This window comes from Lepidochelys kempii, chromosome 1 (genome assembly GCF_965140285.1).
Source record: "Lepidochelys kempii isolate rLepKem1 chromosome 1, rLepKem1.hap1, whole genome shotgun sequence".
Lineage (NCBI taxonomy): Eukaryota > Metazoa > Chordata > Testudines > Cheloniidae > Lepidochelys > Lepidochelys kempii.
Window position 1 is genome coordinate 116,231,431 of NC_136380.1, and position 27,998 is coordinate 116,259,428.

At 39.2% G+C, this 27,998-nt stretch overlaps 1 protein-coding gene and 1 long non-coding RNA gene across 2 annotated transcripts in view; both read left to right on the forward strand.

Annotated features, from left to right (window-relative positions):
• The first annotated feature begins 508 nt into the window (after positions 1-508).
• LOC140897313 (uncharacterized) overlaps positions 509-27,998 on the forward strand; it is a 97,089-nt gene continuing 69,599 nt past the window's right edge. Inside the window, exons 1-2 of the mRNA XM_073310217.2 lie at positions 509-526; positions 4,726-5,124. Of these exons, the coding sequence (XP_073166318.2) occupies positions 509-526; positions 4,726-5,124 (417 nt within the window). The remainder of the gene's footprint in view (positions 527-4,725; positions 5,125-27,998) is intronic.
• On the forward strand, positions 5,526-27,990 carry LOC140914200 (uncharacterized). The gene is made up of 3 exons (XR_012159799.2): positions 5,526-5,637; positions 5,990-6,033; positions 21,546-27,990. It is a non-coding gene; the product is annotated as an uncharacterized LOC140914200 (long non-coding RNA).

The following is a 27,998-nucleotide window of genomic DNA, read 5'->3' on the forward strand; positions in this document are numbered from 1 at the left end:
ACTATTTCCCAAACTATTAGAGTACATATCTAGAGTTCAATTTTATTCACAAGCGTCACCACATAATCTTGGATTTACCATTGTTTACCAAACAGTTCTTGGACATATGACCATGGGATTTTGAATTTAGAGAGGCCAGTGATGGTTAATATCCCATATTTGAAAATATTGCATTTTTGTGCAGTTCGCGCTTTGTTTTTTTCCACCTCAGATGCAACTTGCATTTATAGTCCAAGAAAACAATCCTAGAAGGTCAACTCCTACAGTCTTATTCCTGTATAAGTTACTGTCTGTATACATCGAAGCGAATAAAAGCAAATAGAAAGCACGATCACTTAAAACGAGCAACAAGTTAATTTGATAGAGTTACTTTCCATGCTGGCTGTTAAAGATATTATTTGGATGTGATCGCCACGTTTATGCCTTAAGTACCAGGACAATTAAAACAAAGCTACAAAGAGGTTTTTTTTTTTTAAAATTATTTTGTCCGCAAAGACTTATTTGCAAAATGAAGAACATTGCTGAGGTATTGGGAAATACAAAGTGGCTATTTACTGTATTTAGTATTCATCTACTTATATTCGAGAATGCTTAGGTGTGTAATACTATAATCGTGGAGAGCAACTGCCTAATTAGCATTTACAAATTAAAATGTTAAACAAAGACATGCTACATATACAGTATGCTATATGTAAAATGTTTTTCTTTATAATACAGCAGTCAGATGAAAAGGTGGAGTTGACTGGATTCCAGATTTGTAGCATTCCTGGGTAATGTGATTTGCTCTGTTTTTAAAGCTTACCCATATTGTAGTTCATATAACCGTTGATAGCTGAACAAGAGATATTACACCAACCAATCTGGAGAAAAGAGGAAAATATACATATTACTTTTAAAGGCTTACAGTAACAAGGAGATACACAATAGGTAGAAAGATCTTTTATCCATACATTTAATTGTGAAGGTTCCAGTATGAACCTTATTTACTGTTTAGGGTAATAAATAATTTCTGATTCTGTAATAAATTAGTAATATAACACTGTGCTACACATACAATTAAGATATATTTGAAAATATAGGTACGTTTAGAACAGCACATTTCTGATATTATACACTCTATTGTGTTTAGGGTGCACCTAACATGCATAGTAATGAAAGTTCTCAAATGAATGGAATAATCTATCTGCTGGCTTGAGTTCCATGTAGACACATTGCATATGAAACTTAATGTCACCACTTCCCTTAAAATTCTCCGGATATATGGTTACAACCTAGCTCCTCGAACATGTAGATTTTTATTTATAAGAATAATTGTGCATATAGCAACATAAAAAAAGACTTATAAGTTAGCGTCTTTCAAAGGCTGTGGAAACCTTAGCCCTGCTTTCATTAAACATATTCTGATTTGCTTGCTGGCCATCTCAATCGCGTTTCACATTAAAAAAAATCTATATGCATTACATAGATTTTCTTTTACGCGCATAAGAGTGGCAGTCTCTTAGTGGATAAGAGGGTGAATAATTGTGGTACACCAGAAAACAGTTCGTGCAGTTTGGCAGCTCTGTTTTTTATTATTAGATTTTTTGACATTTGAACTTGTCTATTGTCTGAGGAGCTCAGTGCAGATTGCAGTAGGTCAAGCTTAAGGCTGCTCTTTTTGGCATTTCACACAAACATGCACATGCTGTCTATTCTCCTTTAGTGAATGCAAGAGCTACAATTTTCCTGATGGGTTGTTGTTGTTGTTGTTTTCCTTGGGAGATATAATCTAGTGATATTTTCATGATAGCCTGGTTATTTTTTCTCATTTTGGATCCATTCCTAATATATCTACATTTCTTGATGTTTGATTCTTCTAAGTACTCAGTCGCTTTTACAGCAGCATGATTTCAAGCCTCAAAATGTTTGAAAAAGGGACTTCAGTAGCTCTGGGATTAAATGATTTATTTCCCCGAAGCTTCACCCAACTCTATCATGACTCCTACAGTCAAAGTTAACATCGTTCATCATTTCTTTGCATCCCCCCTCCTTAAATTCAACCCTCTGATCCTACTTTTTAAAAATTCTTGTTGCTTGATGGGGCTGTGAAGGAGGAGATCCTGAGCTCCTAACATGGATTTGTATACTTCCCACTACAGTTTTGCAACCTCTGAAGCAAGGAACCTCTACCATAACAATAGTAGCAATGGTGAGTTTGGGGCCTTTTATACTGTTTGGGTGAAATGATCAAAGAAACACGCCCACAAATAGAGGCTTATTAAAGATCCACTTTTTACAATTAAAATGTAAAGAACAATTTTATACTGTTGAAGGGAGGGATGTGAAGCAAACTGAGTGAATCCCACATAGGAAAGTCATTTTATACTCTCAAAAGACAGGAATTAATTCTAAGTAACTTTTCCCTGGCGTGATTTACGCTTTTTGACTCAGACTTTCTCCTAATCTGCCTCGGTGCATTGATTGAAGCGGAGCTGCAGCCGATCTCTTCCCATAGCTGCTTTTAATTTAAATTTCTTTCTAAAAAAATGCAGCATTCTCTCCTCTCTCAGCAGCCCCACTCCCTTTAACAAGCGTCTGATAACGCGTTTAAAGCTTGTTATTCGAACGCTGAGATCAGCATGCAGAAATGTAATTGCATCGTTTTTCACCAGGAAAGAAAAGAAGAGGGGGGAAAAAACACACCTAAAGAAACTGTAAATGCTGAGTCACTGTAATGCGGTCATTGGGTAAACAGGAGAGAGATGCTGGCATCTTATTGAAAACCCTGGTGCAAATCGCATCCCCTATCTGCAGGCTTGAGAGCCCTCCTCCCTAGCCTGGATTTATTAATCCAGACTTTGAATAAAGTGGCAAAACCGCAGGCAGAGCCCTCCTTTGTCACTGGATCTCCTCCTCAGGCACCATGAGACCTGCTTTGTTATGGTGGAATAAGATAAACACTGCACTACCATTTCAGCTGCCCATAATGTGCTTTATGATGTGGGGGGACTACAGGCCAGTTCACCTACTGTTATAAAGGAAGGGAAAGCACGTTTAGTTCTGATCTTGGTTTGCTTATTTCATTAGGCCTTTTAAAAGTATATTGCTCTGCACTGGGGGAGAAAAGCACTTTCCAAAACAAAAGAAAAAAAATCTAGATATTTAAAAAATAACAAAGGTGGAATGTTTTCTTTTTATTTAACAAGATCTTTTGTTCAAGGCTGTTTTCTGGGGCCCCACTACCTTCCTTTTGAACTGCTTAGAGCACTTTGTTGTGGTTTGCTTACCATTGCCCTGGTTTGAGAGGTATATTTGGCTTCAGGTATGTGTGACTGAACCTCATGAAATGACAGAGCTTCATAGGCCTCTGGCTGCTGGTGGATTGAATGAGGAGAGTTGAAAACAGTTTGCAGTAAGCCCTGCAGTGGGAAACAAAGAGGCAGAAACGCTGAGAGACCAAGGAGAGGCAGAACTACAGAGAGGCACTGGGCTTCCCAGAGATGCTTTTGCTTCTCTGTGGGGAACAGAGAGCATCCTTTGGGCTGTCTTTGAAGTTGAGGGCTGGACTGGACAGCCCACACTGAATCAGGAGCATTCAGAGTAAATTAATAAGAGTTCACATTGTTTTGAAATGCTGCTGTTGTATTCGAGAGAGGGGTGGATTTTTTGTGTCTTCTAAAGGTGAGTGCAGATTGCAATAGTTGCTGCTCTGTTTTTGTTTGTCAAACAGGGCTCTTCTCCTGGGAGAGGGGCATGTGGCGGATCCCAGCCCAGGATTACATTAATCAAAGCATTATTTCCCCAAGGATGCACAGCACAAATGATAGTAAATCCTAATAAAATTGGATCGCTGAGAAATTGAACGCTTAAAGTAATCTGCTCTGTCTGATAAAAGCTTCAGATTTATAAGATATTGTGTCCCCACCCTCAAACACCTAAGGTATCATCAGCGTGTGTGTATGAAATATTGTATATTATATATATAAAAGATCAAGCAGTGTGTAGTCTGACAGACTCATCATTATATACCATATGAGAAACAAAACACCCCCTATTATTTGCAGCATCCATAGGTTATTATCCTACAGAATCGATATCATAAACTCATTTAGGTAGTGGATTTTCTCTCTCATATATCTGAAGTCAAAATGGGCCCCAATATTAGATTCTCACGATCTGCATCTCATGAGGGAAAATGTACACTTTTAATATTGACACTGTGGGGAAAAAAGACCTGAATGGTTGAAGCTGAGTTTAAACATCCTTAGAGAGGATCAGTTACAGAAGGAAACAATGCTGGGATAAGCAGCCATTGGTGGAGGGAGGGGAATTGTTCCCGAGGCTGTTATTTTGTCTAAAATGTACGGCATGCTGCACTGTCAGTTATAAAAAGGCCCCGCAGACCGCTCCTTCGCCTGTGCGCTGGGGTCGGTGCAGCTCGAGGGGAGCCGCTAGGGCTTCGCTACCTTCAGGTTCTCAGCCTCAGCTCGTTGCTCTCTGCGGAAGAAAAGTTTGCTTGTAGCTGAAGTAGGAGGAAATGACAGTGGGCTCAATGAACCCCACCGCGCAATGCACAAGTGGACGGCTAACACTTTCAACGCACGCCTTGGGCATCAGGAGCTGGAGCAGGGAGCATCCTTCCCCCTCCCCAGCACACGGGCAACTTTTTTTTTCTTGCGGGGGACGGGACGGGACGGGACGGGAACCCAACCAAAAACCAAACCAACAACCCTGCAAATAAAGTAGCAACCTCCAAGCACCAGTGAATTCCCTTTTGCCCGTCTGCCGGGGTGCGCTGAAGCCAAGCTGCACGGACAAAACGCGCCGCTGCGGGATCCACCCGGGCGCCAGCGACCACAGAGCAGCGAAGCCGCCCGCCCGCCGGCAGCTTTCCGCGGCACGCAGGGGCTCGCGGGCGGCGGGAAGGCCGACACAGCGGATGCGTCTCAATCGCTCCCCTCGGCTCGGCCTGACCCTTCCCGGAGCCCCGCGCGGCGGCTCGCAAGACAAGGGCTGGCTCCGGCTGCCCCCGGCCCCGAGCCGGCTACTGCGCGGGGTCCCCATTCCCCCGGCCCGAGCCCTGCAGGCGGACTGACACCGGCGCAGCAGCGGCACCTGGATGGGGAGAGCTGCACACACTGGCAGGTAGCTCACTCCGGCTCGGGGAAGGAAAGTGGGGGGGGGGGGGACCCTCCTAAATGACGCAATCGATGCTCCAGCCTTGGCTCCCACTTGGGCTGGTGCAGTTGCAGGAGCCCAATCCCCCCCACCCCCCCCGCTCTCTTCCTCCCCCCCCTTTTTAGTGCTTCTCCCCAGGACTGGGGGTGGGGGTCGGGGGGGGGCGAGTCCTGCTCCCCTCCGCTGCCAAACGGGAGCTGTGGCCGTGGCGAGAGAGGCAGAGCGGGCGGGGGGAGGCTGAAGGAGGGAGAAGCAGCCGCAGCAGCCCCCGGGGCGCGCGCACACCCACAGCCCCGCTCCCCCGCCCCTGCGCGGCTCCCCCTCGCCTCCGGCAGCCGAGCGCCGCCCGCCTGCGGCGCCCCAAGGGGACCGGCTGGCCGCGCGGAGCGACTGGCGGCAGCCCTCGGCTCCCTTCGCCCGGCCCGGCCCCTCCGGCTCGCCCAGCCCCGCGCTGCGCACGACGGCTCCGCCTGCTCCCAGGTAGCTGCGGCTGCTGCTTCTCCTCCGCCGCCGCGCTGTGGCTTTGCGCTAAGGCTGGGGGTGGGAAGCGGGGTGGGGGGGGAGGGATGTAGCCCTGCACCGCTCCAGCTCGCCTGGCTCACCGCCCTGCCTCCCTTGCCCACTCAGTTAGCCCCTAGTGCGGGGTGTGTGTGTGTGTGGAGGGGGGGGGGTGTCCAGACTCTGTCACTAATTATGTCTTTTCACCCCCCTCCTCCGCCACTAACTGATCTATAATTTGGTACCCAAGTTTGATTTTTCTCTTGCACTCTCTTTACTTCCTCCCCCCTTCCCCCCCGCCACTCCGCGTGAAACTGGATCAAAAATATCAAAGGGGATTACACTTTAACCCAGTGCCTTCCTGCGAGCACTCATAAGGTAGGTATCACTGGGGGAGAAAATCCATCCCTTCCAGCATGCTCAGTAAGGTGTGTGTGTGTGGTGTGTGTGTCTCCCTGTGTGTTTGTGTATACATTTCGTTTCCTTAATTGGTTCTAGCTTGATGTGCACTTGCTTTGTTTAGGCTTCTTTAATATTTTAGGTGGGCTAGACAGAAAAGGGAGCATTTGACTTTGGATGTCTATATGATGGTGTCTTACTTCTGTTGTTAATTTGGAGTTGGGGGTATAGTTGGTATGTCAAAATCCTGGCGTCTGAAGAATTGATAGAAATAGAAGACTGTTCCATACTACAGACCTGGATACTCTCATGTTGTTTACTGTCATCCAAATCGTTTTGTTGTGGTCACAAAAGAGAAGGGGGTTATTTATTTACTTTAAAAGATTTGGATCAAGTTTTTTTTTTTAAATTGTTCAGATTTGTTATATTCCAAATTGAAAACATGGCAGAGATTAAACCAATATGGGAGACCTTACCTGTACTACACTAAACAATGTAGCAAAACTGAAAGTTCAGAGCATATACTTAAAAATATATATTAATGTGTCTTCCTTGAAGATTAGTTATGAATAACCTTGGAATTGCATTCCTACTTAAAGCAACGTTTGACTCTGATGACATTCAGAAAGAGTTGGTTAGACAACTAGCCATGTATATTTTTAGCTCTTTACATTTATTTATAAGTAATTTCACTACTGTTCACTATTCTGGATCCAGTGCTTTGTAATTATCTCACTGTTGAAGGGCATTTTATAGAATTATTTTCTGATTCACTTATTAAAGCTTTTTGGCATCTCCAGGTATATTTTCCACCATATCTTTGGGGATAGTTATGTAGCCATGTGATCTTTATATGAAGAATATGAATGTTACAGGGTCATAAATAGGTTCTTTTTTTCACATCCAGCATTTTTGCCTTTATTTGGATTTGATGAGGAAGCTGTTTGCCTTTAGGCCTTTATAATAGAAAAGTTCTCAGTCAATTTACCTTGTATATATTTTAAAACACATGCTGGAACAGAAAATCACACTAAGTTACTGAAAAAACAGCAGTAACTGGATCTGTTGATGCTCCACCATAGAAACTTTGAATGAGATCCAGCATGTTCATAAAGAATATTTACATGTAAATTACTGGAAGTTTCACTCTGTAAAATCCTTTTAACTGATAGAATGTATAATATATATCCACATGCACTCTCATGTCAACATATAAATGTTCATGTATATACCTGTGTTTCTAAAACTAACTAATGAGGGCCATGTATTGCACTTGAAAAAGACACTAGCAAGATAAGACCATATAAAATAGTAATGGAAAATGAAATTTTATATAATGTCAACAACTTCAGCATGATTTTTGGCATAAGTAATTTAGTGCAATTCTGTTTGCCTGAACTGGAGTGATATTACAAAGTGAATTAATAGAACATTAGTATTGAAAAAAGAAACAATTCTTCCTTTGAAATATGAAGTGTCACTAACTTGCTATGACACCTGGAAGTCAGTGAATAATACATGTGAAATATTAATATTTTAAATGCATCATATTTAACATTACTGTGAACTTAAAAAATGTTTCATATCAAGAAGTAGTTCATTTTAGAGTCTAAATTTTAAATGCAACATTTTGCCAATGAAGCAATTTATTAAAGAACTAAAGTCAGATATCTCAACATATCAGGTAATTTTGCACATGAAATATAAACATTGTGGAATATGAATTTAATTTTAGTCGTTATAAAAAAGAACATTCATTTTACTTTCCACTAGATTGCAAGAAAAACATTTTCAGGTAAGCTGATTAATGAAATGAAGTGAATTGACATACTCCATAATTCTTGCATTTTTAAAATACATACTAAAAATAAAACCATAAAGGGACATTTATAGAAAGCATGAAGCCAGATAACACAACAATAATCATATTTGGTTTTAAAATTAATGCAGATTAGAATAGTAATCTATACAATATATTTGCTTTTGCTTAAAGCAAATCATGTAACATTGGGCATTGGATTTTTTAAAAAATACTACAATACTAAAATTATCACAATAAAAGCTATTGGGAGGATTGTATTAGGGTCAAATTCTGCATTCCAACTCCAAATTGTGGTCCCATTGGATGTTTTCAGTGGGATGAAGACATGGCCCTCAGTCCTTCTTCATGCATGAGTCCCTTTGACTTCAACACTTCCTGGTTTTGTTCTAGCACAAATGAGCATGTATACCTAATTCTTCTAAAAGCTAAATCCTATGTTCCTTGCCTAGGGCCAGATTCTGCTTACCGTATGTTTTGAAGGCAATGGGAGTTTTGCCTGAATAAAGTGACCAGGATCTGTTTCTCAATCCTCTCTCTGACATAAATGCTGCAGTGGGGTTATAATATGGTTGGCATGAAGGCTATATCTTCTCATTAAAATCTATGAGAAGTGTGCTGGAGTAAGGTCTGAGTGCCATATTGTGATCCCAGTTAAGTCAATAACAATTATTCCAGCATGGGAAATGAGGGCCAGATCGTGCTTACTTTAATCAAGCAAAATTCTCTTTGGCTTCAACAACTAAGGCAAGCAGAATTTGCCTTTAAGTAAGGAATGCAGGGTTAAGCTTTTTAGAAGAGTTAGATATACAGGTTAATTTGTGCTGATTCATAGGATCAGAAAGTGGTGTTCGATCCAGATGATTGTGAGAATTTTTCTACCTTACAAATTACACAAGACACTGTCAAGAACTAGGAAATACTGAAGTTCCCATTAGGGACAGAAAAACATAGGAATTGCCATACTGGACCAGACCAAAGGTCCATGTAGTCCAATATCTTGTCTCTGACAGGGGTCAACCAGATGCTTCAGAGGAAAGTGGAAGACCCTTGTGATAGGCAGATGTGGGGTAATCTACCCCCACATTAGCTCTTTTCCTGAACTCTACTAGTTAGAGATGGGCTAAAGCCCTGACACATGAAGTTTAATATCTCTTCCAATTTTTTTGGTTATTAATTATGATAACTCTGTCTGGTGTTGTCTTTTCTATATAAATGTCCAATCTCTTTTTAAATCTTGCTATTGAGATTTTAAATTCCAATCTGTTCTGATATAAAAACAAATCCATTGTTAAACAGTTTTTCCCTTTCCTCCATGTTTGTTTAAACATGAATTTCTTTGCTATTAAAACACATTTTTGTTTCCACTTTTTTTTGTTTTTTGTTTTAAATTTTGTTACACCAATGTGAATGATGATTGTTTATTCCAGAAGAAACTTTTTAAAACAATAGGACTTTCATGTCATGCTTCAAGGATAATTATTGAACTTATCATAATGAAAATCATACTAAATCGACTCCCATGGTTGTTGCCTTAACATTTTTTAAAAGTTTGGAATTAAAAAACTCAGACATGCTACAACAGACAAAAAAATTACAAAATATATAGCATGTATTAAAAATATATAACTCCCACAGGGATATTTAGATGTAGACAAGAGTGTACTTTTTGGTTGATAGAATATCAGATGGTGACATATGATTTTATTTTTATTTCTAATTTTTTCTTACAGTTTAATAAAGATGATGTTTTATATATAGATATAATTTGCTGACCAAAAATTCCATTCAAGTATGTAAAAGAAGCCTTTACATCAAGCCAATTAATGAAGTGGGCCTATGAATTCAAAACTATAGTAGCTATAAATGATATAAAAATAAGGAAGAGAAATGGTCACATTATGTATCCGGAGGGATAAATACAGAATAATCATGCAGTTTGAAAGCAAAAAGAATTACAATTTGATAATAAAGCCTACACTAAAGATAGGCAGGCACATTATAGTTCCACTGAGAAATATAGTAAGTAAAATAAAGCAAGAAAAAAAGATTATTTTCAAACTTACTTATGTGGCCAGGTCTTTTCTAGCTCCATGTTGAAATGTTCATTTATGTATCGTAATTACAATAATACTGTTAAAGAACAAATTACTCACACAAAACAGTTCTACATTGGTTTTAGATTTTGTACCCTTAAATCCTAAAGTTTAACCTCTAGCAGTCCCACTGTTAATGTAAGCAGGTAGGTTTGCAGTTTACAGTTTAGCACTATTTTGAGATCTGGTCCTGCAAGCCCTTACTCAGATGAATAGTCCCATTGACTATGTGAGTAAGAGTTTGCAGGATTAGGTCCATATATTGTGCATCAAGGCCAACATTTTCAAACGTGGGTGCTCATAAATCTATATTTAGGAACCCACCGAAATGCAAGTGGTCTGATTTTCAAAGGTGCTGAGCACTTTACAGCTGCCATTGACTTCAGGGGCATTTGTGGGAGCTCAGCACTTCTGAAAACCAGGCCACAGGAAATTAAATATGGATTAAGGAACCTAGGTTTTGGTGTGCTGGTTTGAAAATTTGGGCTACAGATTGTTGTTTGGAATTTAGGTTCCTTTCTGTAGAGGATGTTCAGGATAAAAGGAATACTGAATATTGAAGAAAGCAGTAGTATAACACCCTCTCCCTCAAAACAATCACCTTACCCCTATGCAAAAAGGTTCTTTATTGCTCCCAATGATGTAAATGCCAGTACTATAATTCCATGTATAACTGTTGGTAGTTTTGCCATTTACAGTAGGGAGAGTAGGAACAGTCCCTAAAACAGTAAAAACATTTTGAAAAAAAAGTGATATCCGTGCTACAAATACTTTAATACTATTAAATACAGGGAGGCTGGAAGCTGCATATGGTGAATTATGCTTTCAATGCTGCCATTTTAGGTTACACAAGTAAAGATCTTAGTATTATATTCTTCCACAGATTTTGTGCTATGATTCGGAAATACTAAGAAGTATATTTTCTGGGCCTTTTTAGGAAGGACAATTTTCTGAGTGTAATAAACTGAATTCTAACCACCAGTCTAAACTTTTTGTGTGTGGGGGGCAATAAATAAGAGCGAGGAAGAAATGATGTCACGTACTGTACCATTGTAATTAATCATGTAACATTCAAATGCTGACATTATGGAATTTTGATTAGTACAGTAGAATCAGAAGAACTAAAAAGGGTGATTGATCATTAGTGAAAGACCTTCAGTAACATGATCAATGTTTGAAACAATTTTTGTCAGATATTGATGAGTAAAAATTAGGGATGTGCCTAGTCCAAGCCCCTCAGACAAACATCCCAAAATTCAGGGAAACCCAGCTCTTAATTTGGATCTGAACTTCCTTTATGTCTATAACAATGGGTCAAGCAAAGGATAATACCAGGCCTTACAACTAGAGACCCACTCCCACCTCTGATCAGTGGGATAGTTCTTTGGGAACTGAACTTAGTAAAACTTCTACTCCAGATCTGGGCCTGATCTTTGCTACTTGGGCTCATCTCTTCTAAAATATTTTAAAAATATCTTTGATTCTTCTAATAGTGATCAAGCTCTATACAGCATGGACTATTGCTTAATGCTTTGAAATTCTCGGTAAACCTGTATGCATGTATTTTATAAATATATTTAATAAAGCCAGCCAAAATATTAATAGGTGAAATACTTACATTTTAAAGGGACACTGTCAGCTTATATAAATATTAAATATATGAATTAAGTGTAGTTTCAGCTACTTCACCAGACCTAAATGTTCCTCTCAATTTCTCTAGTTTTGTGCTTTTACAGTTATTTTTAAAATTTTTTTGTTTCCACGGGTGCTGAATAAAAGAATCACCCAAACAGGGGGAAGTGACCGACTACACAGGTTAACCTGACTATGCACAAATTGTTATAAAAAGCACAAAGTAAATAAACTGAATAAAATATAGGAAGATAGTTTCTGTAATCTTTTTCAGTGATAGTAATCATAAGTGTTATGTCAACAGTCAGGGGAAAAAAATCAGACTAAAATGTGATTTTTAAGTTGACAGTGCTTCTTTAAATTATGCTTGAAGAACCATCTCAGAAAAAAAAGACATACGACACTGTTCTGGATTTTATTTGTTTAAATGCAAATTTATGGAGCTGGCCGCACACCAAAAATCAGAGAGTTTGGTACTACAGTAGCGTTGGTGTTTTTTCAGAATTGTAAGTACTACAGAAGGACAAAAGGAGAATATGAATATATGGCAGTTGATATTTAGATTTAGGGTTACGTTTTTGCTTGTTACAACTGTCATTTCCTCTTACGCTTTCATTCCATCATATTATTCTAGCACTATCAGACACTGATTTATAAAAGCTGAAATTATTTACATCCAAAATTGTCTTTTTTATACTATACTTCCTATGTTAGCAACCTTTCAGGCGTCCATGAATCTTAGAATTCATGCAAAAACTCTCCCCCAGTATAGTATACATTACTAAAGATTGAGTTTAAAGACAGACAAAAAAGAAAATATTTATTCAAAATAATGAAAAGCATTTTATTCAATAGGATTTCTAAAAGCAAACTAACCTGTAATATCAGTATCCCTTTCAGAGTATTTTCTTTTCAGAGTCTGTCCCTGATTTTAGTCCACAGGTGCTGATTTTAGTAGTGGTATCCATTGCTCACTGTGCACACGTTAGCTGAGTGGTATGCACATAATTTCTTTATCTATTACCTGAAAATTGCTCAGATGATTTACTTTTCCAAAATAAGTATTCCCAATGAGTTGCACTCAATAAATGCCTTTCACAGCATTAATACAGAACTGAAATACAAAAGAATATTAATCTAATACATTCCAGAATTCAAATACTTGTGATTAATAAGCATTATTATCCATAAATAAGGCCCTAATGATACTTTGGCAGTGTTGTAAACACAAGAATCAGAAGCAATTATTGTCATTATTGTTCTGTAAGTACTTTCCATGAATACTAAATGGATATTGCTGTCCGGCTACTTGGCAAATATAAATCCCATAAAGAAACAGATATCAGCCAATCAGGTCTGGCTCCTATTAACTATATTTGTCTAATACACAGGGTACATAAAGAAGAGGCCACCAAGTTATTGGAAACAACAAAACTATTGGTTTAAACTCTTTCCTGACTTTATTAACCAACAAATATGTTAGAATAATGCTAAAGAGGAAGTTTTCAGCACTACGATGGGAACTAGTTACACAGTTGCCACAATTGTGAATGTGATATGGATGCCTGATAATGCACGGATGCATTGATAATTTACCCTTGCAAAAGGAGCATTTCAGCATATATCACATTTACTTGTCTTTTAGTTTTCTATAGGCCCTGTAGTCTGGACTCACTGCTGATCACCAGCCCCTATGTGTTCTGACACTGTAGCATACATTCTACTGGCAACATCTCTTTCATGAAATTGAAACCTGCCCCCTTCAGGCAGCTCCAGTCCACCCCAGTGTTCTGGGGTGGATGTCACATTGCCCATAGGTAGGGATTTTGTTTTTTGGGGTTTATTAATTTAATATTTTGGGGTTTGTTTCTAGCAATTTTTGAGTTTTATGTAGAAGTCCTAAAATTGGTTTTTTGGGCTTTCCTCTTTCTATATACTGTAATGACTAATGAATATACATTATATACACTATATACATTACTCAATTCAGTATAGAGGAAGAGGAACCTCTGAAAACACCCTATTTTTGGACTTCTACATAAACCTCAAAAATTGCTAAAAATAAATAATCAAAAATGAAATTAATAAATCCCCCAAAACAGAAGTCGTACCTACGAGCAACGTGACATCCACCACAGAACCCTGCTGTGGACTGGAGCTGTTTGAAGTTCCATGGTACTGTAATGAGTAATCTCTCTGTAATGTTCCCTAGTGTTTTAATGTAGTACTATTTCCAAAAGCACTATTGCTCAAGTGTACTAGGTAACCTTTAGTACACTCCAGCGGGGTGTATACAGCCCAATTAATGCATAACATTTTAGTGCACTTTAGACATCACACCCCCAGAGTGTACATTACTGCTCCTTGAACAAGCCCTTACATACAAGTAACCATTTACGGTATTTTTCTGGTGTTTATTGGATAAACACCGATTTTTTCCCCCTGTATCTTGGGAGTTTTATCGTGTTTATTAGTTAAAACCAAAAATCAGAAGCCCTACTCCTAGGATTTACGCTAGGGCATCATAATGAATGGGAGCACTGTTGGTTTGGACCTTAGTCTCTGTGGAAAGAAAAAGCAAATCAAAAGCTTTACATTCCTAATGTGCTGAATTCTTTCCCCCCCTCCTTGATGTTTGGGACATGCAGCACATGTTCTCTTTTTTGTAGGTTAACATTGTCACAATTAAACTTCAGTATGTTGTGGCTGGGTTTTGCAGCACATGTGACATGAGCTGCTTTTTCACAGCTAGTAGGTCAAATCTTACTCTGGCTAAATTTCTACAGAAGCCAAACACCCATGATTGTCAGCCGCTAACTCTACTTGTAGCTCATTGGTAAATTGGAGACAACTCCATGTGTAGTGCCCGGCAATGAAAATAAAAGCAGTGGGCAAGCTAGCTATTGTTCACCAGTGTGGAAGGGGTCACATCCCATGAACAAGGACAGGGTAAAGTCACAGCCATATCCAAATTACATACACACTTGCTACTAAGGATATACAGCCTGATCCAAAGCCCACTGAAGTAACTGGGAATCTTCTCCTTGACTTCTATGGGCTTTGGATCAGGCCAATATTTGGGAATGCTCAGTGAGAACACAGCACAGTGCGAGCAACCTGTTAAGTGAGTAGAGGGCTGTGTGGCTAGTTATGTGCTGATGGCAGAGCCAAATTGGGTAGTAGATTTTCTACATGTGAATTAGACCACACAAGACCCTGGTGTGTGACATGCCTTCATCGGGGCTAGATTGTCCCTGGCCCTTGGTGTGCTGGCTGGAGGGTGGAAGGGCATGAGAAGACTTAAGCCTCTCCCCTTGCATTCCTGGAGCAAGAATTAGGGGCAGTTACAGTCCCTTTACTCAGAGATCCTTCTATGAGTCCCTGGGGTACAAATTCCCCTACAAGGGGTGAGACCATGCCTATAACTGCTAGCTGCAGAGAGAGGAGCATGCTCTGCAGCATCCCGTGGTGATGAATTGCCTCGCTGTGCTAGGAAGCTGGGGGGGGGGGGGGAATTGTCTCCCTCTTGAGACAATTCCTCCAAAAACTCCTTGGGGTTCAGAGCAGATTTGCATAATCTCCTAACTCAGGACCATGGATAGTTTGCACAATCTGCTCCTCTGTGATTTAGGTTAGATATAATCCTGAGCAAGATTTGCTCCATCTGTATCATTGCATCCCATTTTCAAATTTTGTTCACTAGCCTTGAATTTTAATAATTTGGTGCATTTTATAAATTAAAAAAATCTTGTGTCACTGACAAGAAGTTTTTATTTGTTAGCTATTCAGCATAGAAACTAAAATAATGAGGGTCATCGCTGCTGTGTGTGTTGAATTATTCACTGTTTGTAAAGCCCAGTAATAAATACTTATGCCTTAGTGGGTACATAGGATTAAGTTAACAAACATCTCTGAGAGATTCTGAAGCCCCAGTCCTGTAGGTATATCCATGCGTACAGAACTCTGAAGCTGGACAGAACCCAATGGGGAGCTGCCCAGGAGGATCCAATTATAGGATTGAGGCCTGTGGGATTATACAAGGAAAATTGTTGCGGTATTACTCGAATGCTATTCCCATCAGTTTTTGGCATGTTTATAAATGGCAGGGAGAAGTCCCAGCCAGGTCCAGGTTAGGGTGAGATTGTATTGAAGCGCAGCATGATACAGGATGTGGTTTGATTGTGTTTGGGGACCAGGAATGGGGTAGAGAGAGTGAGAAACACAGAGATTCCTAGGAAGGGAATGGAAATATTGGCGATTCTGTTCTCGCTTGTACAGGTATAAGTCAGGAGTAATGCCAGTGAAATCTCTGGTGTTGTGCCAATGTAAAACTAGTGCAAGCAAGAGGAGAATCAGGCCTCAAACATTGTTTCTTAGTTTTTTGTTGCTAATACTAGCCATTAAACCATTTACATTTTGTTTCATTCTCCCCTTGTGACCTTTTCCATTTAATTATAAGGAAAATATATAACAGGAAAAAAAGCAGATTCACACTGGGCCTCATCCAAAGCCCTGTAAAGTCAACTGGAGTCTTTCCAACAACTCCAGTGGGCTTTGGATCAGGTGCACCAAAGGGAAGAGAATATTTCTATCCTGTCTTGAACAGCTACAAACCTGAAAGTGTGTATGATGGCAGAGTAAAATATTACAATAACCCTTTTAAGAACTGTCCGGTTCTGGATGGATTCTGCTACGGAGAAAATGTGTGTGACATATGTTACATATCTGTGACCTTGTGTTAAGGATAAAGGTTATTATAGCATTAGCACTGAATATATATATATATATATAAAGAAGAAACAAATTAACTAAAAGATAAAATATATTGATGGAAGTATACAAGATGCTCTTTAACACGCATATTATTGACTCAATAGATTGTTACAGCTTCAGAGCTATTAGGGTCTGCTGTGTCAATGTGTACTTAGGGACTGTTTAATATGCAGATGCTTGACATGACAGACCGCAGCCATTACGGTCTATCATGTCAGTGGGGATACATGCATATGCACTTTGCTAACCTACTAAAACTCCTTTTGAAATGTAGTTATTGTGCATGCATAACTACCCTTTAGAAATAAAATCAGAAAGCTGCTTTTTTAATGTAACACAATATGAATTACTCAGCAATAAAATATATTTCCAAATTGTCATTTTAAGTATAGAATGTACAGTCAGTGATCCAGAGTGCAATCTTAGATATGCAGCTCCTATCAAATCTTTTAACATTAGCTATTGCAGTTGTGCATGTGTGTAGGAGATCAGAATCTGGCTCTCTGTGTGTGTCTGTTTGAAAAATATAGTTTTGTCTTTTTTGAAGGTAAGGGAAAGTGTCATCTCTTTTTCATCCAAATAATCTTCAGTAGCAATTAAATAAGCTTATGCTACCTAAGAGATCAGTTAATACAAGATAAGTAGCATGACAGTTTGGAAAAACTGAGTATGTCTTTGATTATTTACTAAGTTTTGATATCTGCTATTTGCCTCAAAATGCTAAAAAGTGAAGTGTAAGATACAACATGAAAGACTCATTTGATCATCATAAGGAAAAGAATCAGTAGTTTTGCTTTTCTTTCTCTTAACAACTTATATTTTATTAAAATAGCAAAGCCAAGTGTTGTGTTTAATAAGATATACTTTTCCAATTTGAATATCAAATGTAAAAATACAATTAAAATATATCTGAAATGTGACATTAGTTGTAGGATATATTTCAGCAATGTGCATTTCTAAAAAGTTTAGCATATGCATTTTTTGAGTGTTTTTGATCATTCCATCAGCTGCACAGACATCTAGGATTTTTCTACACATATTTCTGAATGGCAGTTATCCAGTGATATTCTTCTCATTCATAAGCCCATGAACTTGAGAATAAAAATAGTTGTGGGATGTTAAACTATTTCCAAAAATGCAAGGATGCCATTATGTTTACTGATGTGTCATATGGCTCAGCCTTTGAGTTGATTTGCCTGGGTGAGGGGCATAGCATGGTTCTAACATGAAACTTACAAGCAAACAGCATTCTAGCATTCAAATAATATCGACTATGTAACACGTTGAGACCTTTTCTCTTCTCTGAGATATGGTCAGGTGCAAATTCTTAAAAGGAGAAAAGAAATGTTCATAATAAGGCAAATGGCCCAACATGAACTCACAGTATGTGCTCTGTAACGGGTCAGTCACAGATAGACACCGATTGTGCTGGGGAGAAGTCAGTACAACCGCATCAACTGTTTCCAATGTGATACCATTGTTTAGGTGGGGGAGGGCTAGGAACAGCACAGAGCCAGGGGGCACAAACTCATATGGCCAGAGATCTGCAGGGTCTGCACAGTCAGTGTCCATGGTTCTTCAAACTATGAGTAACTCTGACCACACTCCTTGCTTCTTCCACATGTTCACACGCCTTCCTTTCCCTAAATGATACACAGTTTTTAAATTAAGTGCTCCCTTCCTACATTATTCTACATGAGAATGGGAGGATATGGCCTAAAACGAGCTATCTGTATACTGTACTGAATTGGTGACAGTCCAGGTTTTCACTGTGCTACACACCATGATCACTTTGAGCTCCATGTCAGCAAGGGGACAAGTCAGATCCTGCTATTGCAAATGTACAGGCTGCTACCACTTAAGCAACAGGAGATAATTTTTTAGCTGTTAGCAATATAGGGCCTATGACATATGGTTGAACAGTTCTGATTCCATTCAGTAGAGGGTAACAGTGTATGTGTATGTGCTTGCTTTCTATGTTAAAGCTGATCCTGGGCAAACTCAGGACATTTACTGAATCACTTAATTGCACCCTGTGATTATTGTAGACACACTGATACAATTCCAGGAATCAGTTAATTTGCTGTGGCTATTGTTTTGTATCTGATGTAAAAAAACACCTGCATGTGTATATGGAAGTATAGACATCAATTAAAAATGCACACGCATAAAAACAGAGTACCATATTAAACAGTGAAAATCGATAATGTGAAAATGTAGCCATTGACAGCACTTCTAATTTTGCCTGTTACAATGGTGTGCCATTTCTTTGAATGCAGCACACTTTTATGCCCCATTAAAGCATGGCTGACATAGCTTTCAACTACTCACAAATGCTGAGATGTTGAAAAATATAACATTTACAAAAGATACATCTGGTGCATATTTATAAGGCTCGGAATAAGGATGCATTTAAATAGTGCACGTGCTATCACCATATTAGGAGAAAAGTTACTCCAGGCCCATATGTGAAATCAGTAGTGAAATGTGTGCTGACTTAAATTCCTGGTATATGATATTGTGTGTCTCTGTGTTGGACATACTAAAACAAGAGACTATTGAGCAATGTATGCCCTTCTCCAACTGAGCAGCATATTTGTGTCAAATAAATGTCAATGTGTGTAGTGTAAATCTACATGGGCAGAAGATGGTCAGTTGTTTTGAGAGGCAAATATTTAATGTTAGAAATTTATCTCTGACTTCTAATTAAAATACGTCAGCATTTGTTCTGTCTATTCCTCTTCAGAGAGATAAGTGAGAACTAGTTAGAAATCAGGGAACAAAATGCTATGTGCTTTGTGATGCGGCTGATGTATTAAATTAAATAGATGAGCAGGATATAACAGCCTATTTTATATCACATAACATGTCGAGGAGTAAAAAAATACTTTCCACCATTCCCCCAATACAACAGGGCACTTGAAATAAACCAGAAAGCCACATTTTAATTAATGTTATGGGTCATGTTTTAAGCAGATGGAGCCAGGAAATAAACTCTGGGCTTTTTTAGTCTTATGAACATGAATTAGGGAGGTAGCACCAGACTTCATTGCAATTTCTGGCTATCTAATTTAATCTAACCCAATGTGGATTACTGAACCCAGAACTGACGTCTGGGGGTGCTAACAAAGTTGTTTGATGCAAAAGTCACTCTAGCAGGACTGTGACTTCCTTATGTCACTTCAAAGTAATTTTTTTTTAATTTATATTTATCTTCACTGGAGGAGTTGCCAGAGTGTTTTCATTTTATGTTGGACACCCACACTTAGAAGGTTACAACAGATGTACATGCAGTTTGCACAAATGCTGTTTTTGCACATACAATGTATCTAATTACCAATTTTGCTTGCACAAATGTAGGTTTTGATTTAGCGTGGGCAAATGAGAGAGTGAGGACAATTTGTATATGCAAGTGTTGAGTCAAGGTTGAGCCCTTGGGCTCTCATAGCTCTACATTTCTCACCCAGAAGTGGGAGATATCACCCTATAGTCTGATACTACATCCTTAATTCACTTGACAATAAACCTTAGGGACCTGCCATCAGGGACAATCATCTTTGGCAGGTTCAGTGCTTTTGGTAACATCAGCTGAGGCAGACGTGGCTAACCATGCCATACCCTCACCATTACTAACTGATTGAGCAAGATGAGTTTCTGGCTAAACCCTTCAGCACAATGGACAACAGCAGTACTGAATATACCTTTGTCCCACAGTGTCTGAGAGAAGCTGATATGGGAATATATAATTAGGGCACAATATCCAACCATACTATTTCTCAAGATGCTCTATATTTATATTTATCTACAATTATGGGCTGCCAGTAATTATTATTAATATACTTATTTTTAAGATGATAGAGGTTTTAGGGTCAATACGTATTTTGACACTCGTATGGCTTTTGAAGAAGGATAAACTGTAAAGATGAGCTGGCCTATTGTGATATTTGTTTAACTGGTTAGATTCGTACCATTCCTTTGTAGCCTTTATGATCTATCATACCAGTCTGGCAGCTATGCATGGGCACTATATCCACATGCCCACCAGGAGCCAGATTTTAATCTTAGATAAATGGCATGCACTCAAGCTGTTTTCACAACACCTTTATAAAACTACTTTATTTTAAGAAGAAGGACTGTCTTCTCCCTTTCATCCGCTTGATTTAAGCCTATAAGTGTGCCAGGATAGTAGAGTGCATGGTCCCAGTTGTGTCTAGGTGTGTGCCATGCACGGGGGATTAGATTTTCCTCTGATATCTACAGGCTAAAAATCACTGTGATATTTTTCACTCTCAGTATCTTTGCCATTTTTATTTTAGGGTGTTTTTAATGCACCAAACACAATCCACCCTTATTACAGACTCATCAATTTTGTCAGATTTCATTTCTCTGTGATGCACAGTGCAAGAGAAAGTCTTCTCAATCAATAAACAATTTTATATTTGTACCTCTTAAAAATTATCCAAGGTGATTTTTTTTTCAAAAACTGAAAAATAAAATGATCCTGAGTTGAAATTTTATAAGTAAAGTTTCAACTAGGAACAGATATTCACTGCCAAGATATATAACAGGAGTTTTTGAGAGATCTTTATTTTCAATGCTATAGTAAAAAAAACATGTTACACCCTACTCGGCATCATTCGTTAAGCAATTAAGTTACTGATAGGCTTTTACATTTATTTACCATGATGGAAAGATATGTTTACTCAACCTGAGTACAAATCAACATGAGGAGGCGGAAGTTCAGAGTAAATTTGACTAATGATGTTGTGTTTTCATCCTTGGAAGAAAGAAAAAAGCCTCTCTGCTTTTGATGCTATTTTATCTCCATTGGAAGGGATCTGAAATGATCTGAACTGTCATGTGAGAGCTCAGTTAAGCTCAGATCCTCTTTGATCGCATCTGAATGTGTCTCGCAGTTGGCTCATACCTTTCTTATATGAATACAGCATCCCACACTTTGGGATGTTTATTAAGCACTTTAACTTTTCATATATTAATGGTCTCACAATTAAATTTTTAAGCAAAATATAGGGGGAAACCTTTGCCACGAGGAGAAATTTTAATGTGGAAATAGCAATTAATTCCATTTGAGCATGACTTTTAAACTACACAACTGACTGTTATAAGTTATACTTCTGAATGAACCCTAATTATCTATTGTTTTCTTATAGGCCGCTAGCATGTTCTCCAGCCTTGTCTATATGGATTTCAAAAGCTCTGTTTCTCCAAGTAACGCTTCAGCATCCTTTGTGATGGGATCCATTGTGTGTGAGCATCATCATCAGTCTCTAAGACAAGTTTTTTTTAAAACTTTCAATATTTGCGAAGAGATTGCTAGATACGAGGTCTCACTCCAGAGCTGCTCTGGGTGCAGAACTACTCCAATGAAGAGATCGGTCAACAGAGCAGCCGTAGAATATGGCCCATATTGAGGGCATGTACTGTGTACTGAGGAGTGGGCATTTAAACCAATCTCCATTGTAACATAATTGATGAAAAGCACCTGCTGTCAGATTCTCAGCTGGTATAAATCAGCAGACCTCCATTGACCTCAGTGGAGCTGCAGGATGCTGATTTGTACCAGCTGAGGATCTGGCCCCTGAACTTTTGTGAGTTCAGGTTCTGCAGACAGATGGTTATGATCTGACAACACTGTATTGCAACTTAAATACTGCCACATCATGCCCAGAGAGTCTTGTGCTTTGGGATCCCATTCCAAAAGAGGGGGAGAAGCTTGGATTCTGGTTATGATTCTTTATAGTAAGAAGATAAACTTCTCTTGTTGCATCTATGCTTAAATTTAGCCTTCCAACCATGGGGTTAAATTCTGTGTTGCTTATTCAGACAAAACTATCTTTGAGGTTTATGGAATTAAGAACCACAGAATTTGTCTAAGAGCTGTTGGATCATACCCCATTTCTGACCTCAAAAACTTTTTACTTTCATTCCTGATTTTTCTTTTTGTAGAGATTGTCTCCTGCACCAAAATGTGTGATGGTTTTGTGATGTGGAAAAACATTTACTGGGACTAGTTTAAAATGACATGATATTCCTTGCCTTTGTGATCTAAACCAAATTTGAACCCAGGTATTCATTCTTCATTTGAACACAGACATTATCTTATTCTCCAATCTAATCACTTATACTCTTGTATAACTTGTGCTGGAAGCACACTCTGGTATTTTGGCTCTGAAATGATTTCATTGTTAGGCTGAGTGTGACACAGATGGTATTCTTAAATGTAAAATTCTTTTTATGATTCTTGCAATTTCATACTTATTTCATTAGCTCATTATTTATGTTAAAGGGACATCATCAACTTGAAATCTGCTTAGTTAAAAAAAAAAAAAGGTTGAAAGTAGTTTTAGGTACCTGCCTCACAATCTGCCAGGTTTTGTGGTTTCAGTACCACATTTTTTTTATTTTAAAAATGTTTTTGTATCCCTAGCTGCTGTGTGACAGATTCACAAAAACAACAAGGGGAAAGAGTCTCATTTAAGGGATTATAGGTGAGAAGCAGTGAAACTGACTATGCACAAAATGCTGTGAAATGCACACAATAAAGAAAATGAAGAAGATAAAAAATAATTTCTTTTTGCCAATCTCTTTTAGTTAGACTAATGTTAGGTGTTACTTGTAATTTCAGTAGGGAAACAATTTTCAGATAGAAATGTGATTTCTATCCAAAGCTGTCTCTTTAGTACACAAGTATAGTTATTAAATAAACATTAATTATGATAGCTGCAATTACTCATTCAGATCAATAATCAGAACCAGGAGTGAACCAAACCATAGCAACTTTATTTTTCCATTAAATATAGTGTGATTTAAAATAAATTCAAAAAGCCCTAACCATTCAGCCCCATCTGCTAGACATGAAAAGTCACTTTAAACCCGACACAGATCGTGAAAAAATGGGAGAAGAGGTGTTCAAAAGATACAGCATATGAGGACAGCTCCTCAGATGGTGTAAATCCATGCTGCTCTCTTGAAGTCAACAAAGCTATTCTGATTTACCCCAGCTGAGATCCTGGCCTGACATTTTTAAGTGCCAGGTGTTATGGTGAGTTTGTCCATGGGGTCATATACTGATCCTGTTCATTAAGGTAAAGTGGTGAATGTGATATTTTTCATTTTAATCAGGACAAGGAAAGTAAATGCTGTCAGGAAAAAATCTAATTTGAGGATTTCGTTTTCCTGGAAACTGGGGGCTGTTTGCCTGAATTGTATGGGGTTTTTGTTTTGTCCTGTCTGTGTTCCGTGGGCTGAATCCTCCTCTGACTGACATCCCTTGCAACCCCACTAATTTTGATGTCTGACAGGTCTGTTTTAATCTGTTTAATCTGTTGGAACTCCCACAGCAGGATCTGTAGAAGATTTTTCTTTCTGTCCCCTGTCTGAGGTGCAGACTCTATTGTCTGTGTGTTGGGGAGCAGGGTTCCACTGTGTTAGAAAATCTTTTTGCTTCAGGCCCAAGGGAAAAGTGATAAAGAATTAAAAGGGAGGGACTATAGCTATGGTTAGTACTGAATGCTGCTACTATTGCGCCCTATGCACTCAGCAAATATTTAGCTTCATAGCAACAAGAAGCCTTTTTTTTTTTTAATTTCCAAAGTTAAAGGGTAGATTGTATCTGACCACTGCATGTTTGCACAAGTGTAGGGGAGGGCATGAAAAGTCTTCACTGCTCTCATTCAGTGGCTGGGAACAACTGTCCCTAAGAGCAGGGACAACTGCTCCCTTCTAGTGCTCCCTAGCTAGGCACTAGCTACCCCAAAAGGGAGGGGAAAAGGAGGCGATAGGGTTAAGTTCCCCATCCCTGCACATACATACAAGCAAAGACATGCTGCACCGCTTTAAAGGTTGTAGTGGAGGTATGCTCTCCCTGTAGAACAAGGGTGAGCTTTGCAAGATGTTTTTCCTACATAAAGCACAATGCCTCCTGTGTTCTCCCTGGGGAAGTAAAGTTGTGCAAAGCCCTTTACGCAGGGCAGTGCCTATCAGGTCCAGCAGCACTCTAGGACTGCATTGGAATGCACTCAGGAGAGAGCTGAGCTCACCCTGTGCTGGGGGTCAGCTGTAACTTTGGTATTTCCTGATGTTGCAGGGCTTTACTCTGAAGCCTGAACATTCTTCTAACAGTTTTTAAAAAAATGAATTATGTTATATTTCCCCAGCTGAGTAGAGCTGGCTGAAGCTCGAAAGGAGGTTCAGTCTAGAGGCACACCCATATGTTCGGATGCATATCTGAACCTTGTCTGAACTGTCCACACTGCTTGTACTGGAAAAACTAGACAATAAGCGTGATGAGAATAGGCTTTCATGCAAGATGTTTAATATCCATTTGGGACAGAAATATTGCAAAACCAGCCTCTGTGGCCCTGCTGCCTTCAGTCTTCATCTTGAGTGAAATTATGAAATACAGAAGTACAGAAAATAAAAATAGCGGGTGAGTGAAGGGAAGTTAATCTCCATTTTTCCAACCCCAATAAAAGTTAGATTAGGGTTTAGTTCAGGCTTTGATTGAAATTTTAGTAGCGGTGGTGATGGAGGAAAGAATGTTTTTGTTTTAGCAGAATTGGTTCATCCATCCTTGACATGCTTATGGTTAAGTCTGTGCCCACTGCTACGATGCAATGTAAAAAAAAGTCTGTACTTCTTCTTTAAGAGCTGTCCCTTCTGAGAAAATTAGGGCTGACTATAATAGGGCCTGTCTCTATTGTATGCAAGGGAATGTGGCATAACACCAGTAGGAAGAGAGAGGATTTTTCCAAAAATGTGCTTCTGTGGTGAGTCTTGCTGCTCATTGTCCTCAAAAGCAGGTGTATCATCTATGTCTGTTGCCTGGGTATGTTTCTGATTGTTAATTAAACAAATATATTAGTAAAATACAAATACTGGGTGACACTGCATTTTAGCCAAGAGTTTTATCCTTCCTCTGCACACTGGGGATTTCTTTTCTAGTATTCCTGATTCAGATTAGTTTATTTCTTGGTGGCACCATAATCAGTGGAATTATTTCTATTTTTATTCCCATTACAAAAGTTTCAGTGTCAGTTAATAAGTGGTCAGGAAAACAAAGACCATATTTACGGAACAAAATCCTCACTTTTTTGTTGAATGGTAAATTAATAAATGGTAATTAATGATAATTGGTAATTGTAATTAATGCTAATGGTAATTCATGGTAAATTAATTTAGGGATCTAGCTAAAAAATTGTAGCTAAAAATCCAGACTCCACTCTGGCCTGAGTGAGCTTGGGAGATGCACAATGGCAGGTGAGGAGAAATTTCCCTCCCAGGCCACAGTATAACTTTGGTGTTGCTCCATGAATCTACGTCAGCCCAGTGAGTAACATTGTCTGTGAGGGGCATTCACACTGCATCCCCAGTCAGATACAGTTCTCCTGGCCTCACCCTGTTCTCAGGCTGCCCATGCTCTGTCCCCTCCCACTCCCTTCATGCTGTTGCACGGACAGTATCTTGCTCACATCCAGTTTGTCTTGAACAGCAGAATGATTCCACCGCACAGAGGCCCTTGGCAGTTGTAGAGGAGAGGCCTGGATTTACCCATTAACATACTAAGGACTAAATTCAGTCCTGAGTTAAGGACCCACGATGCTTCACTGAAACCATTGTGGGTAGCGTGGAATGACTATCAGGGCCGAATTTTCCCTAACAGTCTGAGTTACACATACATACACTTCAATCTTCTCAAAAAGCATTTAAGTAAGAACTGACCTTTCTATGTCAGTTGTGAAAAAACATATTGGCTGGGTTTGGAGAAGTATACAAACTAGGAAGCTGGACATAGACAAATGTACATTTTTTCCTAAGAACACGTTTACAGCTGGAATTCTCCCCAGCATTACAGTTAAAGGGAGTAGATGTGGTTATAGTGTTCAGTGACAATATCTGTAAAGCTCCTTCCTAACATGTAATGGGATGTGAGGCCTTTGATTTTAGTCGTCCCAAAAACATTATTTCCATTGAAATGCCTGCTCCTGAAAAGTTGCAGTACTTCATGTGTATGGTGCACAAACGACAGAGTTGTGTTGTGGCTCTTTTAAACTGTATTAAAGTGGATGTAAAATAGGCACAATGTCCCTCCACCCTTAGGAGTACCCCGGCATATGGGGCCTCTCAGCCAGCCATAGAACCAGTTTAGCCACCTCCATGCCCTCTGCAGGCAGGACATTTCTGTGCCCCAGATATTCTCTGGTAGTGCCATGGCCCACAGGGAGACCTTAACAGCTGGAGCACTAGTTAAGGCAGCCTTCAGGAAGGCTATGTCTACACTACAGCCTGTGTCGGCATAACTTATGTCATTCAGTGGTGTGAATAAACCACCCCCCTTGAGCAACATAAGTTACACTGACATGAGCACTCATGTGCACAGCGCTCTGTCCGTAGGAGAGCTTATGCTACTCGTGGAGAAGGGTTTTTTTTATGCTGACAGGAGAGCTCTCTGCCATTTGCATGGAGTGTCTTCATCGGACGCGCTGCAGTGGCGCAGTTGTATTGCCGCTGCAGTGCAGTACGCCTAGACAGACCCTACAACTTGCTCAGTAGAACTTAATCAGCAAATCTGAGCATTGAAGGCTGAAGTGACCCCCAACAGCTCCAGGATAGGGGAGGTGCAAGCTGCCCTTTCTTATTTGTTTATGGCTTCTTAGAGGTGCATGGATATTGGAGTGGGCAAAACTGGTTAATGGTATCTGACCTGCTTTGTGGTGATAGTGAAAAACTTGGAGACACTCCTACAGTTTTGTCCACCGTGGACTCAAAATTCTGTCATTTGTACTCACATTAAGTAGTACTCTCCAAGTAGTTCCATTTTTTTCAATAGGCCTACTTGCAAAAATAGGCCCTGATCCTGCAAACATTTACATGAGTGCTTAATTTAGATCCATTCATGGGACCGAGACGCATTCTGAAAACTAAAAGGTGCATAAGTGTTTCCAGGATCCGGGCTTTCGAACTTACTCAAGCCTCAGTGGAAGTGAAGTTGGCAGAATATGGTGGAGTGGGGTGAGAAAATTAGGGAACACAAAATCATGATATTTACTCAGTTTATGCATTTTTCTACTTTTTTCATGAAAACCTGCATACAGAACAGGCACATAATTGTTTTGCTAAGTGAGCCTTGAAAGTAAGAGTCTTGATAGCTGTTAAGTATCTCCTTTCTAGTACAGTATGTTGTCCTTATAAGCTAATCAGTAAAACTTGCTCGGTAGAACTTAATCAGCAGAACTGAGCACATTGTCAGTGCTTAACAAATACTACTACTACTAATAATTAATAATTAGTAATAACATGAGCTCCTTTTAACACAACCTATCAGACTTTTGCTTTATTTTGAGGAGGGCTTTACTTGCCTCTAGTTAACTTAAGAATTAATATTTATTACAGCTCTATTTACAACAGCCAAGAGGAATTTGAGTAGGAAGGAAAATATTGATGAAAATTAAATTTTGACAAATATCGGAAATGAAATTCAGAGAAAATTATCATGCTGTTTCACGCATCAAGCAACAGTGCATTTAGTATAAGGTTCTGAAAGAACAGTAATTTTCATACAAGTAAGTGTCCATATTATTGCTAATAAAACTGGATCTGGACAA